General features: G+C 40.1%; 1 protein-coding gene across 1 annotated transcript in view; it reads left to right on the top strand.

The window, feature by feature from the left end:
• Positions 1-4373: 4373 nt before the first annotated feature.
• LOC119731777 (nephrocystin-4-like) overlaps positions 4374-18960 on the top strand; it is a 31107-nt gene continuing 16520 nt past the window's right edge. The window contains exons 1-14 of the mRNA XM_038205041.1: positions 4374-5464; positions 6554-6697; positions 7682-7817; positions 8346-8450; positions 8621-8776; positions 10788-10927; positions 11612-11805; positions 12068-12200; positions 12769-12996; positions 13826-13873; positions 15045-15184; positions 16014-16182; positions 17064-17167; positions 17898-18086. Of these exons, the coding sequence (XP_038060969.1) occupies positions 5084-5464; positions 6554-6697; positions 7682-7817; positions 8346-8450; positions 8621-8776; positions 10788-10927; positions 11612-11805; positions 12068-12200; positions 12769-12996; positions 13826-13873; positions 15045-15184; positions 16014-16182; positions 17064-17167; positions 17898-18086 (2267 nt within the window). The 5' untranslated portion in view covers positions 4374-5083. The remainder of the gene's footprint in view (positions 5465-6553; positions 6698-7681; positions 7818-8345; positions 8451-8620; positions 8777-10787; positions 10928-11611; positions 11806-12067; positions 12201-12768; positions 12997-13825; positions 13874-15044; positions 15185-16013; positions 16183-17063; positions 17168-17897; positions 18087-18960) is intronic.

Here is an 18960-nt window from a genome sequence, read left to right as displayed (position 1 = left end):
TCAGTTCTATTTTTCTTTATATTTTTTTTTCTCATGTTTTTAGGGAAGTAAAGTCCAAAACCTCCTAGCCTGCACCCCATTCGGTTATGTCGTTCGGGGAAATAAAATTTGTCCCCCCCCCCCTCGGTTTAAATCAGCAGTGTAGTTTGTACTGTTAATTTTAATTTGATGTATTGTTAACAAAGAAACTGCTAGAAAGAAGCCTTATAAGTGCAAATTATGTATATTTATACCCATCAATGATGCACTGTAGCTCTAAAGGGACATTACACACTTTAATGCACCCAATTGGATTATAAAACATGTTTCAAACAAACTTTTAATTGGAAAGAACATTTAACGGTAGGATTGTAAAACACTCACCAGGCCGCCCTCCCCCTCCCCCCCCCCCCCCCCCAGATCTCGGCCATCAAGAGACAAAAAATTATGAAACTTGGTTCATGCATAGAACAACTTAATATGAACATACCCAAGAAATGTCATGACTATAGGTTAAAGCTATAGTCCATCATTTGTAATTAGTGCATTTTGTTCGTTTGAAGCAACAAAAGTGTTCAAAATCTAATGAAGGATACTGAGCAACTAACCTGATGAAGTTTCAGCTAAGCTTCAGCTGTACATTCTGAGAAAAGCAGCATTCTAAGATCTCAATTTCAAATCAAAAGTTACTGAATCATGTTTTGAATTGTTTTGAATTGCAGCTATACGCGGCGTCGCGCACTGATCCGACGAATTATAACAACCGCGCGCGCGTGTGCGTCGTTCCAATACTTGTGCGCGCTGCGCTGAATAACAAAACGAACTACTAATTTAAATTTTCCTACGGTGCTTCTTAAGAATCACCGTTGGAAATGCCTTCTTTCGTTGATTTCTTCAAAATGACAGCTTCCCAGAAAGAATAATTTCACAGGGAGTTTAGTTCCCTTACTATCTTTCAACCAAGTTTGTTTTTCAACAGTAATTACGCCAGTTATTTTTCGGATGGCTGCAAATGATGGACTATAGCTTTAAAGGGTTTTGGAATTATGGCTAATTAATTATTCATATATGCACCAATGGTAATTCCGCATTGTGTACACTATATATAATGGGGAAATTCAGTTTTCACGGCGCGTCATTGTTTTGCAAACCGACTGACAATACTTGAAACAGCTGAAGGGGTCGTCCCCTCCCCCCCCCCCCTAGGGTTGTCCAAAGGGCGTGGCCAACTGGCAATAGGTCAATTAACAATTTTTATTGGGCTGTCCATATGGTGCCATGTGCGATTTTGTTGTCATGATTTTGTTTTGTTTTGCAAAGCGACTGACAATACTTCAACGGCCAAAAAATATGAGAACAATAGAAAAAAAAGAGGATGCCCTTGACAATATGATTAGTATGCTCCTTAATTACATTATGACAATTGTTTGCCACGGCGCTTCAAAATGAGGCTCTGTGTAGGCCAAGTACAATGTACACATGTATACATGTATGGTGACAGATGGTCTTTATAGGATAATTTAAAAATGAAACCAAAAGGTTGGTTTTCATTAAATTTTATTTTTTATTATTTATGAGCACCTTTTATATTTGAATTTATTTTATTTTATTCAATAACTATGTCTATACCTGTAATTTGCTTTTCTGCTTTTTGCTGTGAAATTCAGTTCAATTCAGTGATGGATTATTTAGGCCAAAAAAAAAAATAGTTCTGCTTCCGATTACATGGCATTTGAAAATAGGGTAGGTAGGTAGGGAAATAATTTTTTTGGGGGGCAATTTTTTTGTGTGTATTGATCATATGGAGGCGTCTGCGTGTTGTCAAGGCTAAAAGGTAGAAATTGATGGTTTTGGGTGTTTTTTTCTCATCTTTCCCATAAAAAAAAAATTAGGGTAGGGCAAGTCAGAATAGGGTAGGTAGGGAAACCGGAAGCAGAACTATTTTTTTTTTTGGCCTCTAAAAAAACCCACAGTTTTGTGGAATAATGCTAAATTGCAAAAATATGGACTAACAAACATTAAAAGATATGAATTATTCGAAAAACGGGAAATATTAAGACTTCAGAAGTGAATAAATGATTATTGTTAAAGCCCACTGGATTGTAATGTTCCCCCAACTATTTTCGAGTTTCATTCTGAAAAATAGATTCCTTATCTAAATGGCTATTTGTTTCTAGTAATTGATACAAAAGTATTTATAATATGGAAAAGTATTTAAAATACCAGGAGGTCGTGGGTTCGAGTCCCATCTGAGTGATTTTTCCAACTTTCAGTCGGGAGGTAACACACTGAGTATACAGTGTTTATACGTCGGTGAAGGGCAAAACCTAATATTGATGATACAAAAGTAAATCATTTTTGAATGAGACATTGACCAAAACAATTGGCCCATGTTCAGCAATTGAATTATTACTTCACAATAATTCCATTCTGGTTTGATAGACAAAAACTAATTACAAATATATGAAAAAATGTTCAATATTTCATAATTGTTAATTTGGCTGATTGTGAAATAAATACATTAAACAATAAACAATAAATTAATGAATATTTCAAGATCAAATTAAAATACTGTTAAAAAAAAAAAATAAAAGATGTAGTAGGAGAAAAAAACTAAATCTGAAGATGTTTATTTATTTGTTTGGAGAAAACGGGGATTGTTGATGACACGAGTCAAAAGAAATTGTATAAAAAAATAAAACTTCCCTGGAAAACTATAGTAGCGCCACAATGTACGTAAATGTAGACATGTTCAGTTTAAGGGTAATGTGCTAAATTACATTTTGAAACCTCAAAAAAACAAAACTAACAAATTATTAAGAAACACCTTACTTGACTGTAAGTGAATAATAGTCTCAAGCATGGCACCTGGTGTACTGTCATTTTCAAGAAAAGTGGAATTTTTGTGTAAATTTCCAATGATGGTCTTTCGTAAAAAAACTGCATTTTTTTCAAATACATGTTTTGCCCCCCATATACCAAATGTACATGTAGTTAGCCAATATTTTCTTTGTTATCAGTTCTGTGAACGGGTGTTTACAAGCAAGCTAGTCTGGTTCCTTGACCTGACAATTCCCTGACGTCCATCAATTACTCCGTTTCGTCTGAGTGGGGTCGGGAACCAGACTACCTAAACAGATTTTTTTTCTCCTTAATTTTTCCAGCATCTATGAACACAAAACTTTAAACTCGTCAGTGTAACACTATTTGCTATCAAACACATGCACTGACCCCCAAATCCATCCATTTCTGAAAATTACAGCAAAAGCAAATGTTGTACGTTACCTTTAAAAGCAGCAGAATGCAAAAGGTAACCTTGTCTTCTTTATCGAATATTTGTCCGCTTAAATGTGCGATTGTAATCATTGTGAGCATACCTGTACCTACCACTCCATCACGTTGACATAATGAGGTCGCCCTATATAGAACAATCTTGACCTCTTTTCAGATATTGATCCCCTGTACAGCACTCGGCCTACATACATCTACCATGGAACCATCGTAGCGTGACTAAATTGCCATGGAAACGCAAATCAACGCGGCCATTGTGTTTGAGTAGGCTGGAGATGCCAGACACTAGTAAATTATTGACAGTCGCAATTTGGCATGCTTGTATCAAAAATCAAGAAACAGTATTTGTTCGTGTACCTATCTATGCAGGTATGCCTTTGCATCGTTGTGATCGTGTTGTAAATGTTTATGTAGCTAGAAAGCACGACTGACATTAATGATTAATGTGTTCTGCCATGGAAAGTCTGCTGTTGACGACATTGTCATTGAGACGGTAGCAACTACATGTGTTTGCCGGTAGCAACAGCGATCTTATCTGTGAAGTGACGTCTTTTCCGCTTATCTTCTTCGAGCATCACTGCGCTGGATTTTATCCTATTCCCGTGGACGTGATTAACACAATTCAAAAAAAAACTAACGCAGATGAACGCCGAGCACTCGATTGTTCAGTATGTGTTTATTCGCGATGCAACTATGAACATGTCTGCAATTGATGATTGTTCTAATGGTGGAGAAATTTTCAATGGGAACTTCTGGACAGGTACTTGGACTTGACCAAAACAACTCCAAAAACCTTTATGCCATATATGGACAATAGGTATTTATGAATGGGAGCAGGATTGAGCGTTTACTACACAAGACATGCATCGTGGCCAGCTGACCCATTTGTACACAAACAAGAAATTGTCAATTGGAATTTCTGGTCAGCTACTTGGACCTGACTAAAACAACTCCAAAAACCTTATTTTGCCTTATATGGACAATAGGAATTTATGAATGGGAGCAGGATTGAGCTTTTACTACACATATGCATCGTGGCCAGCTGACCCATTTGTACACAAACAAGAAATTGTCAATTGGAATTTCTGGTCAGCTACTTGGACCTGACTAAAACAACTCCAAAAACCTTATTTTGCCTTATATAGACAACAGGAATTTATGAATGGGAGCAGGATTGAGCTTCTACTACACAAGACATGCCTCCATATGGCCAGCTTACCCGGTTGTACACAGACCATACAGTGGAGGAATTTTTGCCTTATATGGACAACAGGAATTTATGAATGGGGAGCAGGTTTGAGCTTCTACTACATGAGAGACATGCCTCCAAATGGCCAGCTAACCCAGTTGTACACAAACCATACAGTGGAGGAATTTTTGCCTTATACGGACAACAGGAATTTATGAATGGGGAGCAGGTTTGAGCTTCTACTACATGATAGACATGCCTCCAAATAGCCAGCTAACCCGGTTGTACACAAACCATACAGTGGAGAAATTTTTGGTGGGAATTTCTGTGCAATAACTTAAATAAACAATTCCCACAGCCTGAGTTTGCCTTATATGGACAACCGAAATGTATGAATGGGAGCAGGTTTGAGCTTCTACTACACCAGAGACACACCTCCATCTGGCCTGCTGACCCATTTGTACACAAACTCATAATACAGTGGAGAAATTTGCCTTATATGGACCACAGGAACTTATGAATGGAAAACGTATTTTTGCCTCTACTACACACATTATAACAAACAAAAAAACACAGAGGGTGGATAAAAGCTCAGTAAATTATCTTGTATAACTGCCACACAAGATGTCTACCGGACAATTGACACAACGTGGTTTCAAAAAGGGGCTGACCCCGCCTACTATCACTCTGGCAACGCCCCCTATCTTCGAACCAACTCGTACCAATTCCAACTTGTCGTGGACAGGGAACGTGTCCGTTACACTTGGCACGTTTCCAAGCCCGGTTCCCAATGTGTTTCCTTCATTCGATCGCGTCGCTACGCCCAAAGTGTCGCAGACCAAGGACGAAGTACGAGAGATCGGTGTGCTGATTGAAAAAGGGCGTGTCGTTCCCGCCAGTTACCGGCGGACATTGGTTGCTCAGGAAGGTGGCAGCGATGATTGGGTCCCGTTTTGTATCACGATTGTTTGTGTAGATGGACTTAGCCAGGGTTACGTTAATGAGGTATGGTAGTGTACAACTGTACAATCATGTATTAATTAATGATGTACCGTCTCTTTTATGCCAAGTAAAAAAAAAAAAAATCCAGTTTCTTGTCCTCTCCTGCTTCATTTTTTTCCTGTCCGCCTCCTTTTTTTTCTCTTTTTAATTCATAGGCCTATATTTGCAAATATATTTTGCATATATATATATTGTCAATATGTTGTCTTTTTACATGTATTTGTTTCCAACAAAATTGTAGCTATGAAGAAAGGGTTATGGCTCCTTTGGGGAAAAACCTTTTATCAGCAAAAAAAATAGTCAAAATGTCATGAAATGTGTGTGTGCAGGGTTTACTTCTTTCTCTTTAATGTGATGTTAAATATCTTCATTTCTTTATTCATTGTAGCAGATGTATCAAGATCATGAAACAAATTCATGCTTTAAAAAAAGAACATAAAACAAACAAAAACTAAAGCACAAACAAAACAAATCAAAACAAGAATACACATGCATTGATATGTGGGTCATTCTATAAATGTATGGTCCAAAGTGTGACATTTTTCCTGCCCCTGTTATCTTGGTACTTTGTAATTTGCCATTCAAGTGTCATTAAGAGTGATTTCAAACAAATTTTTTATTTGTTTTGTAATGGGTAGGTCATTTGCTTCACATACTCACTCTTGGAAGGGGAATGCACTAACCCTAAACTCCCTAGCATGATTTACTAGGAACCATACCCATCCTGGCAAATTCCAACACCATATGGGAAACTGCACACACATATTTCTGACTTTGATTCTGGAGGTCTGCCCAACCCAATGTAAAAGACTGTCAGTTTAGGGGTACTGTACCCATCCTGACAGATTCCAACAAAACATGCCATTGGGGTTTGATGGGTTGAGTTCTGGGCTAAGGAGTGCAAACATACCATAGACCCTACTTTGTTCTTGGGTTCTCTGTGACCCTCAAACTCTCTGTAGGTTATTTCGTTGATTTTTCTTCTTTTTTTTCCCGCAATCTCCCCCCTGTGCATTAAAACAGATTGAAAACATAGCAGTAATAAATACAATTTGTTACATCGGTTAAAATGTTGACTTTTATTTACTGCAGGAAGAAGAGATTAAAGTTGAGCATGAAGTCAGACTACATCTTTATGATGTGACGTACAAGGTGTTCTTTGGCCGTTCATGGGTTGGACCACGACAGAGTGTGATAAAAGGCCCCACGAACACTGCCAGGCTTCCATATAATGTGGTATTTCTTTCATTTTGCTGGTTTCATAGAGTCTGTGGCCATCTGACCAACTGAGTGGCTGCGTGACTGACTGACTCCCCGAGTCACTCCCCGAGTCACTGACTGAGTCACTCCCCGAGTCACTGAATCTCTGACTGAGTCACTGAATAACTACGTTAATGACTGACTGACTGAGTCACAGAGTGACTGAGTCACAAGGTGACTGAGTCGCTGACTGACTGAGTCACTGACTGACTGAGTCTCTGACTGACGGAGTCACTTACTGAGTCACAAATGAACTGAGTCACAAATGAACTGAGTCACTGACTGACTTATTGAGTCACTGACTGACTCCCCGAGTCACTGACGACTTATCAATGAGTCACTGACTGACTGATTGACTCCCCGACGGAGTCACTTACTGAGTCACAAATGAACTGAGTCACAAATGAACTGAGTCACAAATGAACTGAGTCACTGACTGACTTATTGAGTCACTGACTGACTTATTGAGTCACTGACTTACTTATCAATGAGTCACTGACCGACTGACTGATTGACTGACTGACTCATGGGGTCACTCCCCGAGTCACAGATGGACTGAGTCACTGTCTGACTCCCCAAGTCACTGACTTCCTCCCCGAGTCACTGACTGAATTGATTGACTCACTCACTTCCCAAACTGACTAACTTTCTCACTCGCTAAGTATAAATACATGTCATGTCCTAAACTGAGTCTAACTTTGGATGCCACTTGACCTGGCAATGCTAATCTTGTATAAACATTCAGCTTTCTAAACAGCTTGAAGCTTGTTATAATTGTGCCCACTACCAACAAGTCTTTTTGTATCTTCAGTCCCACCACGAGTGACATAACTGGTGATTTGCCGCCCCGTTAAAGTGTCTTATATACTGTGTACCATGATGCGTCACTTCATTGTGCGGCAAAACTCTCATACACATATCTTTTATTTTGTGATGCACTATTTCCCATTTTTCTCCCAGCCTGTGTATTTCCATACATCGTTGGCGGATCCCAACATAGTCGTAGTGGTTGAAGTCATACGAGTGACCACTTCAAGGAATGGTCAAGTACAGTGCATGTCCAGCGGATGGGGTATCCTAAGACTGTTTCATCAAGGTATAAAAGCATTCATGGTTACTCCACCTCGTGCATATTCATGAGCCAAACGAGCTCTTTCATTGGTCGATGTTTAAACACATATCAAGAAGTAAAAGTAGTTACTATACCTCATACATATTCATGATCGAGAGCCGAATTCCCATTGGTCCATTCACCATCACATGCCAGCCGCTAATTGTCCGATGGAAGTGCAACAACAGCATTGTAAGGAGAACGTTATATTCTCGGTCATACCTGCAAATCTTCATTTCGACATCTGCTCAGCTCTGTCACATTTTGCCAGAATGCCTGATGTTTATGAAATCTTCAGATCTGCAGGCATCACAACGTCAACATTTTGTGGTGTCAAATTAAAGGGGACAACAAGATCATTGGAAATTACCGGAAAAAGATGGTCACTAAAATTCAAAGAAGAGTGCTTAAAGGTCGCTAAAGTCATTTTGAAATAATAAAAAAAAACATTTTAAGAACTAAAAATAAAGAGGGGCCCTTCATTTCACAATCACTTTTATCTTCATGTTGCAGGAGACTTCAGCGATACGTCATCGAGTACCCCAGCTCCAGTCAAGAGACTAGATCTACTTCATGGTTCCCCTAGAGCTCTCTTATTCCTGGGAAATGAAATCGAAGGTAAACATATATAGACTGAATTGCATTTTAGCCAGAAAATATACATGTGGGTCATTCAACAGGGTGAGTCAAAAAGAAAGTTTAAAAAAGATGTGGTTCGCTCTATTTCATAAAAGTTTTGTGTTTTTTTTCGTTTCTCCCAATTTTACCCCTGTGTGATTTCTGTACAGGGAACAAGAAGCTGACAGCGATATCAGACTGCCAGCTTTGCTACACGATACGCACCCATCGTTACATGGATAAGATCATGCATCTCGTTCCTGAGAATGTCCTACTGTCTGGCAACGACAAGATCCCTGGCGTAACGGTGGTGGACCCAAAAGATGGTAGGTGTATTCAAGTCATTAGTTGTGTTGGTATTGGAGTTGAGGTGATTGTGAGTCATTACAAAGTCCATCACAAGTCTATCACAAGTCATTCACTAGTCATCACAAGTCATCACAAGTTCATCACAAATAAAACACAACCAACTCAGCTGATCACAAGTCATCACAATTCCATCTAAGTCATCACAAGTCCATCACAAGTCCATCACAAGTCAATCACAAGTCCATCACAAGTCAATCACAAGTCAATCACAAGTTCATCACAATTCCATCTCAAGTCCATCACAAGTCCTTTACAAGTCCATCACAAGTCCATCACAAGTCCATCACATGTCCATCACAAGTCCATCACAAGTCCATCACAAGTCATTCACAAGTCATTCACTAGTCATCACAAGTCCATCACAAGTCCATCTAAGTCATCACAAGTCCATTACAAGTCCATCATAAGTCCATCACAAGTCCATCACAAGTCCATTACAGTCCATCACAAGTCCATCACAAGTCCATCACAAGTCATTCACAAGTCATCACAATTTCGTCTAAGTTATCACAAGTCCATCACAAGTCCATCACAAGCCCATCACAAGTCCATCACAAGTCCATCACAAGTCCATCACAAGTCCATCACAAGTCCATCACAAGTCCATCACTAGTCCATCACAAGTCCATTACAAGTCCATCACAAGTCCATCACAAGTCACTCACAAGTCCATCACAAGTCCATCGCAAGTCCATCGCAAGTCCATCACAAGTCCATCACAAGTCCATCACAAGTCCATCACTAGTCAATCACACCTCCATCACAAGTCCATCACAAGTCCATCGCAAGTCCATCACAAGTCCATCACAAGTCCACCACAAGTCACACACAAGTCACTCACAAGTCACTCGCAAGTCCATCACAAGTCCATCACAAGTCAGTCACAAGTCCATCACAAGTCAGTCACAAGTCAATCACAAGTCCCTCCAAGTCCCTCCAAGTCCATCACAAGTCCATCACAAGTCCATCACAAGTCACTCACAAGTCACTCGCAAGTCACTCGCAAGTCCATCACAAGTCCACCACAAGTCACTCACAAGTCCATCACAAGTCCATCGCAAGTCCATCACAAGTCCACCACAAGTCACTCACAAGTCACTCACAAGTCACTCGCAAGTCCATCACAAGTCCATCACAAGTCCATCACAAGTCAGTCACAAGTCAGTCACAAGTCAATCACAAGTCAATCACAAGTCCCTCCAAGTCCCTCCAAGTCCATCACAAGTCCATCACAAGTCCATCACACGTCCATCACAAGTCCATCACAAGTCCATCGCATATCCATCACAAGTCCATCACAAGTCCATCACGAGTCCATCCCAAGTCCATCACAAGTCCATCACAAGTCCATCACATATCCATCACAAGTCCATCACAAGTCCATCACATATCCATCACAAGTCCATCACAAGTCCATCACAAGTCCATCACACGTGCATCACAAGTCCATCATAAGTCTATCACAAGTCCATCACAAGTCCATCACAAGTCCATCTTGTGGAGTGCCATGGCCTCGTGGTCTGGAGCATTGAATTCGTGGTCTGCGTGTAAATATGCAGGTCGAAAATCTGCAGGCCTGTGTCTATGGTGCGTATGCCCTTGGGCAAGGCACTTTGTCACTCATTGCTTCTCTCCACCCAGGAGTAAATGTGTACCTGTGAGGGCAAAGATGGTTATTGTGATTGATTTTAGCTGCTTTGCGCCGAAATGGCAGCATCGAGCTGTATACTCCCCACGGAGCTGAGATTGTCTTTGGAATGTTTCATTGGCCCAATGAGCAGGGTAATAATGATGTAGCGCCTTGAGCACCAATAATGGTAGATACATGCGCTTTATAAATACCCATTATTATTATCACAAGTTCATCACAAGTCAATCACAAGTCAACCACAAGTCCATCACAATTATATTAGAACTCTACAATATCGTGTCTTTTGGATACTTAACCCATTATTTTGTTCATAACAGGTGGAGACAGTCTACGCAGACCTAGGCCTTTGAAGCGACTCTCTGCGGCTCTCGACAAGATATCCATCCTAGTCTACCCAACTTTAGATGAATTTGAAGAAGAATTGTGCAAGCATCTCAATCTGGACCGCCTTGCTTTGGTAAACAGTTTCTTCAGAAATCTTTTGTGCTCCAGATTCTTGCTGTTAGTAACATGTATATTAGGGCTGTGCATTTTTCAAATATTTTAGTTTTGATTAATCTAACTTTGGGGGAGTGTGGCCTAGTGGTTAGAGTCTGTGACTCATGATCAGAGGGTCAGGGGTTCGAATCCAGCTGCTGGCCATATGTTGTGTCCTTGGGCAAGCCACTTCACCCCCACTTGCCTCTCTCCAACCAGGAGTATAAATAGGTACCTGCATTAGCTGGGGAGTAACCTGTGATGGACTAGCATCCTATCCAGGGGGAATAGAAATTCCTGCTGGCCTGATGGGCCACATTGGCTTGTGACAGACTTCATTTAATCTAACTGATTGAATATTTGAATATTCGATTTTAAAAATGCACTGATCAAGCCAAGCCGCCCTCAGGTCGAACTTGCGACAACACAGATCAGTCGGCGACTGACTTTTCAGGATCAAGCTGCGCCTGGGCTACATGTATGACAGTCGGGAACATTTCAGTCGCCAATTTTTTGCGACCAGAGAGTAACTGGGATGTTAGGGGTGCCTAATATTTGAATCCAAAACAAGCTATCCGGATATCCGATTATGATCGAATATTCGAATATCGGGTATGTGCAGCGCAGCCCTAATTGTGTTTTCTCTTTTTTGCAATAATAATAGGAGCAAGCTCAGTCCGACAAAGGCAGCGTAGCGGTGTTGGAGCGAAGGCTGCAGATTGGCGTTCACAACGGATGGGGTTACGTCGGAAAGCCACAGATCGTCTTACTGGACGCGCCGGACACGTTAGCCCGAGGACACAACAGAGGAAGCAAGAAGCGGACGAAAGGAACTTCAATTTCTGCGCCAGAATCGAGGTACATATACCAATTCGTTCTTACACGATTGTGTTGCACTTCTTTCATTTAAAAGATGTTATGGACTATGTGCCAGTGTTGTAGTAAAGACCGGATAGTCTGAGACTTATTAAAATTATATATAATAATTATTAAAATGTTCACCTAGTCAGTTTCCCTTTGTAGGGCTAAAAAAATCAGACAACTTCGAAATTAAGAACCAAAACAAGATTTTACTGGGTTTGAATATCAAACAATTTCAAACTAATTGTTTGTACTTCAGAGAAAGTCTAGGAGCGGCGTTGTTGGTCAAAAGCAAGATCACCCTGTCTCATCTGGTGGAGGATCCGGCCGTCGCAGTGGTGTTTCTACTGGAGTACATCATCTCCTTGCCGGCATCTACGCAAGACAGAAAGGTAAACTTCCAAGTTGATTTTGATGAGGGGCGATTGCGAGGCGAAGGGTCCATCTTTCTCTTCAGTTATAGTAGAGTGCTTTTGTCAGTTCACAATGACTTTACGAACCTTAAGCAACCTTCTTTTAACTCTAGACCCCGGTTCAACAGTATTTTGGACAGAAAATATACATGTAGTCTCTTCATACTGAGCAAGGTGTTAGAAGTAAAGTCTGTCATGAGCCAATATAGTCCATCAGGCCGTAGTTTATCTCCGGTTTCAGTGGTATGAAACGACTGAGAATATTTCTACTCCCCCTGGATAGGATGCTAGTCCATCGCAGGTTGCTCCCCAGCTAATGCCGGTACCCAGTTATACTACTGGGTGGAGAGAGGCAAGTGGGGTGAAGAGGCTTGCCCAAAGAAACAACATATAGCCGGCAGCTGGATTTGAACCCTGACCCTCTGATCATGAGTCACGAACCCTAACTACTTGGCCAGTTGCTAGTGTAAAATTTAATCCACTTTTAATAAAAGCACTTTGAAAGACTAGACAAAATTAGATGATACCTCCGACGATTCCATTTCAGTTAGCCGTGAGCATAAACAGGGCGCAAACCCAAACGATCGGTCTGCGTTGGGCCGCATGGACACCGACCTACAAGGAGAGAACGAGTGAAGTATCGATACAACTGCAAGGCGGAGCCATACCGAACCCTGATAACATCATGGTCTACAAGAATCAAAGCGCTGAACTCAGCGAGAAGGGGATGTCGAGGTTAGCGGCGGGTAAAATCACATTCAACTTCAACATCAAGGTAAAATTGTTGACAATTTTTCCCTCATTTATTTGTTTTGATTTTTTAAATAAACCGCTAACGGAAACTGACTAGGTTCATTGTTTTAACTTTCAAAGTTAAACAAAGAAATTGACTGGAGCGGGGTTGAACCTGCGACCTTCAGATTGCCATTCCAATGTTCTACCAACTGAGCTCAGTGGCTTTCCACTCAGTGGCGTTGTATCTTTTCTTCTCAGTAAAATTTGTTGGACCAAATCTTGCAACTTTCCAGGCAAACATAAAATTGCCGTCTTTGGAAGAGAGATAATGAACTACTTTTCTTTCTAGTTGTAGCCATGTGTATTTCTGTATTTTTTTAATGGTTTTTACAGATTTATATTTTTTACAATTTATATTTCAATTGTAATTTAAATTTTATTGTTTAATTCACAACATATTTTATTGTTGTATTTTTTTTGACAATTTATTTTAGCATTACTTTTTTTATGTTCATTTTTTAATGTAAAAATTTTGATGGAATTGGAGCAAGATAAATGTATGAATTAGTATTTTAGTGCATTTTTGAATAATTTAGTATTTGTTAACATTCAAATTTAAATATGCAAATTACAGCAAAAATCTGGAATCTGACAAACAAAGCCTCTCAACTTATATGAATAAAATTGTATCACTGAAAGAAGTTTTTCATCATCTTCTCGACAGCTCACACATTTCTAATATTTGATTTGATAAAATGCTATTCGGATATTTGGTGGATCATCGAATATTCAGATATTTGGTATATTTGGCACAGCCCTAATAGTATTATTTATTTCATGTCTTGTACTTTTTCTTTGAATCTTGACAGAGAGACAGTGATTCAAAGCCAATTTCTCCTCAGCCATCGCTACCACCGGTAATACAAAAACCTAATTATTTCTAGCTGTATTTCATTCAGTCCTGTCGTTTGCTCAGGTTTTTAGAGATAGTAAAGTTTTCGAACATTTTCTGAATGCTAAATTCAGAAATCTTTTTGTAATAGCTTAGGTAGGTCATACGGAGGTGCACAGAGTTGTAAGAATTGATAGAATGATGTCATAATTGTGTCACACTAATGCAATCTTGAAGGCCTGATTGACTTGAAACTTGGTGGGTACATAGAGCATGTTGTTAGTACGGAAAAATACAAAGTTATCCATTTATATTGGGTTTGGTTGAATTTTTTGTAATTTTTTTTCACTTATATGAAATCCATCTGACTTTGCTTTTACGTTAACGTCATGATGATGACATCATGATGACGTCATCAAACGTCATCAATTTTTTTTGTACTTTTTTAAGCTCTGGCAGGAGCTTCTATGTGTCACTTCGGTGTCGGTTGGTCCCCCAAAATTGACCAAACATATTTTACCAAAATTGAGCTGTTGCCATGTCGTTGTCAGTAAATGCACTATAAAAATTGTTTGTGACTATTTGTAAAGTTTCTTATCAAAAATTTGTAAGCAGGGGCAAGATATGTGTAGTAATGCAAGGTTCGACTTTAGAGGTAGCCCGCTAGCCAAATGCTAGTCAAAACAGCGACGGGCTAGTCAACTATTCCTTTTAAGTAGCCTCGCTGGCAAGTCAAAAATTATTGGGTTACAGCAAACAGGAAGAAATACATCATTAAATTCAGAAAGCAAACCTGAATCAATTTGTGTCTAATTGTATTAACTGTTTTAGGGTTAAATTATTAGATCTGTTTGTTAAAAACACTGGCTAGATTGCCTCAGGATTCATGTTTTGCAAGTATGCACATTGCTGTTTATGAGACACTCTATAAAAGAAGAACATGCGGGCTAGTGAAAATGCCCGCTGGCTAGTTAAGAGTCTGTTATAGTAGCCCGGCTGGTTAGTGAAAAAAAAAAAGAGTTAAGGTCGAACCCTGAGTAATGTTATAGTCACGTGGTATTTTGTGTAGTGGTTGGATAGCATCTAGAAGGAGGAAATGAAAATTGACCAAATGTATGGTGTTCCATATGTGCCATTGCATTTTTCGCCAGAGCTTATTGTGCACTCGCACTTGTTACTTTTGGACCAATTGTTAGGATACCCCAGGTCGTCATCCCTCTGTTGCATCTCTTCGATCACATACAACAGCAACAGACCAGGCATCTATCGCAGATGATATGCAGCCTACCCTAACAAGCAGACCACCATTGCCTAGAAGTCCACGAATTCATGAAAGGTATAGAAATAAACAAAATAAATAAACTACACCAGCCCCGCTGTGTTCTGTGCCACATCGTGCAGGAGGCACGTAGCATGCGCAAATCTCAATATAAGGAGATTTTTTTAGTACTTCTCGCGCGAGGCACATACCATAAACATAGATAGAGGGGTGTTTCACAAAACATGAAGTAAAATTGTTGAACCAAATCGTTGGAAATGTATAATTTTTGACTTGTTTTGACTTCTTGACCGAAATAATAAATGGGAATAAATATGTGCTAGGCCGGTATTAACCCTAACTCCCTAGGTATTTTTGCTAGGATGCAACTTCAATCCTACAAAATCTTCCAACTGCCTTCATGTAAAAATTGCATACAACCTCAATCCTCCAAAATCATCTGTTATTTCTTGAATGTGGTCCTTGGAGGGGTGACCACTGCCTCAATCCTGCCAAATCCTCCAGCAATCACTGTCAATATGTCCAGTGACATCCTGGAGCAGTGCGGAGGATTTCAAGTATAATTTAGGCCTAAATTTATGCATGGCTGAGCATAAACAACACAAGGTCCGGCCCAAGACCTTGACACAGTGCATCCTCCAAAATCAGCCACACATTTTTGCCATGTAGCCTCAATCCTGCACAATCCTCCATTTGGCAAAGAGGATTTTGGAGGATTTGGGAAGGTTAGGATTTCACAAGTACGTTTAAAGCTGGCTAGGGACCTAGTCGCAGATAATGGCCCACACTTTTATCCGTGTCAAGTCCCCTAGCTGGTATTAAACGTACTTGTTTCAAACCTTCCAAGCGCATGTTTATTCCCTTAATTATTTATACCTTTGTATAGTGGTTTTCCATCTCAACCCATGAGCCTTCAACGGCCATACCCTGCTATGAACCAACTCAACACCAACCAGTCCGCAGGACCTCAACACGTCAGTATTCAGCAGCAATATCCCACGACATTGCATGCCTTGCCTCCGTCCGCATACCCAATGGAAATCAAACATATGGAGGTACGTTTGCTTTAAAGGCATATAGTATCATTTGCATTTATCACAAAAGTAACCTATCAAACTATTATCAAAAGGCTTACTTGGATTCAAGATCGTACTGGTACTAAACACCCTGTGAAATGATTCCGTCTGGCTTGCTGGCATTGCGAAGGAATGTAGGTGATTTCCAACGATCAGTCAATTGACTGAATTTTGGAAATAGATAGTGCTATAGGTAAAATCGTGTTTCGTGATCAAAATTTGGGCGTGGTTTTCACTGTTTGCGCAAAAAGCGTAATATCTAATGAGCTGAAACTTCAACAGGTTACATTTGGAACAATTCACAGCATAACAAAATGATTTTATCGGATAGATTCATCAAAAAAGGTAATTGTAATTCGGGCGATTCACATTGCAGTGCGCCACCAAGAGTTTGCCATGGAGAGTTAATTTTTCAAGTTTACAGTCGACAAAACATGGCCCACTTGAATGAGTGTCAGTAGACAACTTGAGCTAATTTGTTATAGATTGGGGCATAGCGTTCTGCCGCCTTACAAAAGCCACCCGGTTTCAAAAGCAAAGAAAATGGCAAACAGATACTCAAATCATACGCTTACGAAACTACTGACCAGAAAAACTAACAATTTCATATGTCCCGCGCTGTCAATTTGTTGACCATCTCCCACAATGCACTGGGAAAAATTAACTCTTTGTGGCAAACTCTTAGTGGCGCACTGCATTGTGAAACGCCCAAATTGTTACACACTAGAAAGGACACTCCTTAATGAGCGATCTCTTTTGTAGAGTGGAGTACTAAATGTTACAAAACTAAACGCAAAGTCCCATCCCTAATGAGTACGTGTAGACATGTCTAATTCCAACTTTATTGCTTTATTTCCAAGGTTGCCACCCCTGTTGGTAGCGGTGGTGGCCCCGGTGATCTCGAAGAGCTGCCATTTACGCCAGTCCATGCACCCATTATGCCTGTGGGACCGTACATGTCAAGGTAGTTGGTTTGAGTCATTCAATTTAAGTTTGCATTGGTTTATGATAGTTTACGTAATAGTCTATGATTTGTGAGCAGATTCGCTGATTTATTATGCAAGACAAATTCCTCTTGACCTCTAGATTTTGACCAATAAGCGGGCGCTTTCTATATCGGGTCTTCGGTCATTCACCAGTTGTCACGTCATATGGATACAAAAAAACCTAGACACAGCAAACAAAGGCTGTAGTCATGCGCTCTGTATTATGTTACGCGGTACGCGCAAAGCTTGTCTCGGTTTTATAGATCTGTGCCTGGCCGTTGTATTACAAAATACTGCATTTGAATTGACCAATCAAACATTTAGTCCTGATTTGGGAATGAATTGACGTCACAATTTAGTAAAGTCGACTCCGATTGGCTGAGGCGCGAGATCACATAAATCTGCATGCTTAGATATATCAGACGTTAGACAGGAGACTGGGTTCTTTGAATAATGGGTGATACTCAGACAAGGTTTATGAATGATGTGTTTTTAATACTGAGCATTTCTGGCATCTGCACTTCTCGTTCAATGTCTCATTCGAAAGTGATTATCTTTTGTTTTGGTGCACAAATATCAATCTAAAGCAAGACGTTTGAGGGTTAAACGTAAAAGAAACCATGAACAGTTGATCTTAAATCTTAAACTTTTGAACCTTGATTGTGTATAAGCTTTTCTTATGTCAGGTGTTTGATATAATATCCACAGTGGCCATGCATTGAGTCGAGCATCATTTGCGCGTCTGAGCCAAGCGGGGTTCGCTGATCTTCGAGACAGGAACGGTGAGGTCGCAGAGGTGATCGACCCCACCGATCAAATCAGTCTCAATCCGCACAAGGAGAGTACGGATCCTCTACAATGCAACGAGATCATTGTACAACTTCTAGCCTTCTCAAGGTAAGTTTCAACCACAAGGCAATTGACCTATCGCCGTTTGCGAGTTAGCCACGCCCCTTAGACAACCCAATGGAATTTATGTACACTAAGTTTTGTTTGTCTCAGATTTTGCACGTGCCGCGTCCATTTGTATATCATGTAATTGGACAATATACCACAAGCTGCGCTGACGCGATTCTAACGTGATTCTACCGCGATAGGTCAATTTCATCGGTACGGACAATACATTCAGACTGAGCCTAAGACCAATTTGAAACAAAATAAAATACTTGTAGCCAAAGCAAATTTTATATATTTGGTACAACTCTAGCTGAGGCCTTAATGTACAACATGACATGGTCGATGTAATGTTAGACGAATTAAAGCTACAGTCCATCATTTGTAATTTGTGCATTTTGTTCGTTTGAAGCAACAAAAGAGTTCAAAATCTAATGAAGAATACTGAGCAACTAACCTGATGAAGTTTCAGCTAAGCTTCAGCTGTACATTCCGAGAAAAACAGCATTCTAAGATCTCAATTTCAAATCCAAAGTTACTGAATCATGTTTTGAATTGTTTTGAATTGCAGCTATACGCGACGTCGCGCACTGATCCGACGAATTATAACAACCGCGCGCGCGTGTGCGTCATTCCAATACTTGTGCGCTGCGCTGAATAACAAAACGAACTACTAATGTAAATTTTCCTACGGTGCTTCTTAAGAATCACCGTTGGAAATGCCTTCTTTCGTTGATAACTTCAAAATGACAGCTTCCCAGAAAGAATAATTTCACGGGGAGTTTAGTCCCCTTACTATCTTTCAACCAAGTTTGTTTTTCAACAATAATTACGCCAGTTACTTTTCGGATGGCTGCAAATGATGGACTATACCTTT

The sequence above is a fragment of the Patiria miniata genome, unplaced genomic scaffold (genome assembly GCF_015706575.1).
Source record: "Patiria miniata isolate m_02_andy unplaced genomic scaffold, ASM1570657v1 HiC_scaffold_24, whole genome shotgun sequence".
Taxonomy (NCBI): domain Eukaryota; kingdom Metazoa; phylum Echinodermata; class Asteroidea; order Valvatida; family Asterinidae; genus Patiria; species Patiria miniata.
The sequence above is the reverse complement of the archived record's forward strand: the minus strand, read 5'-3'. Positions and strand labels throughout refer to the sequence as shown.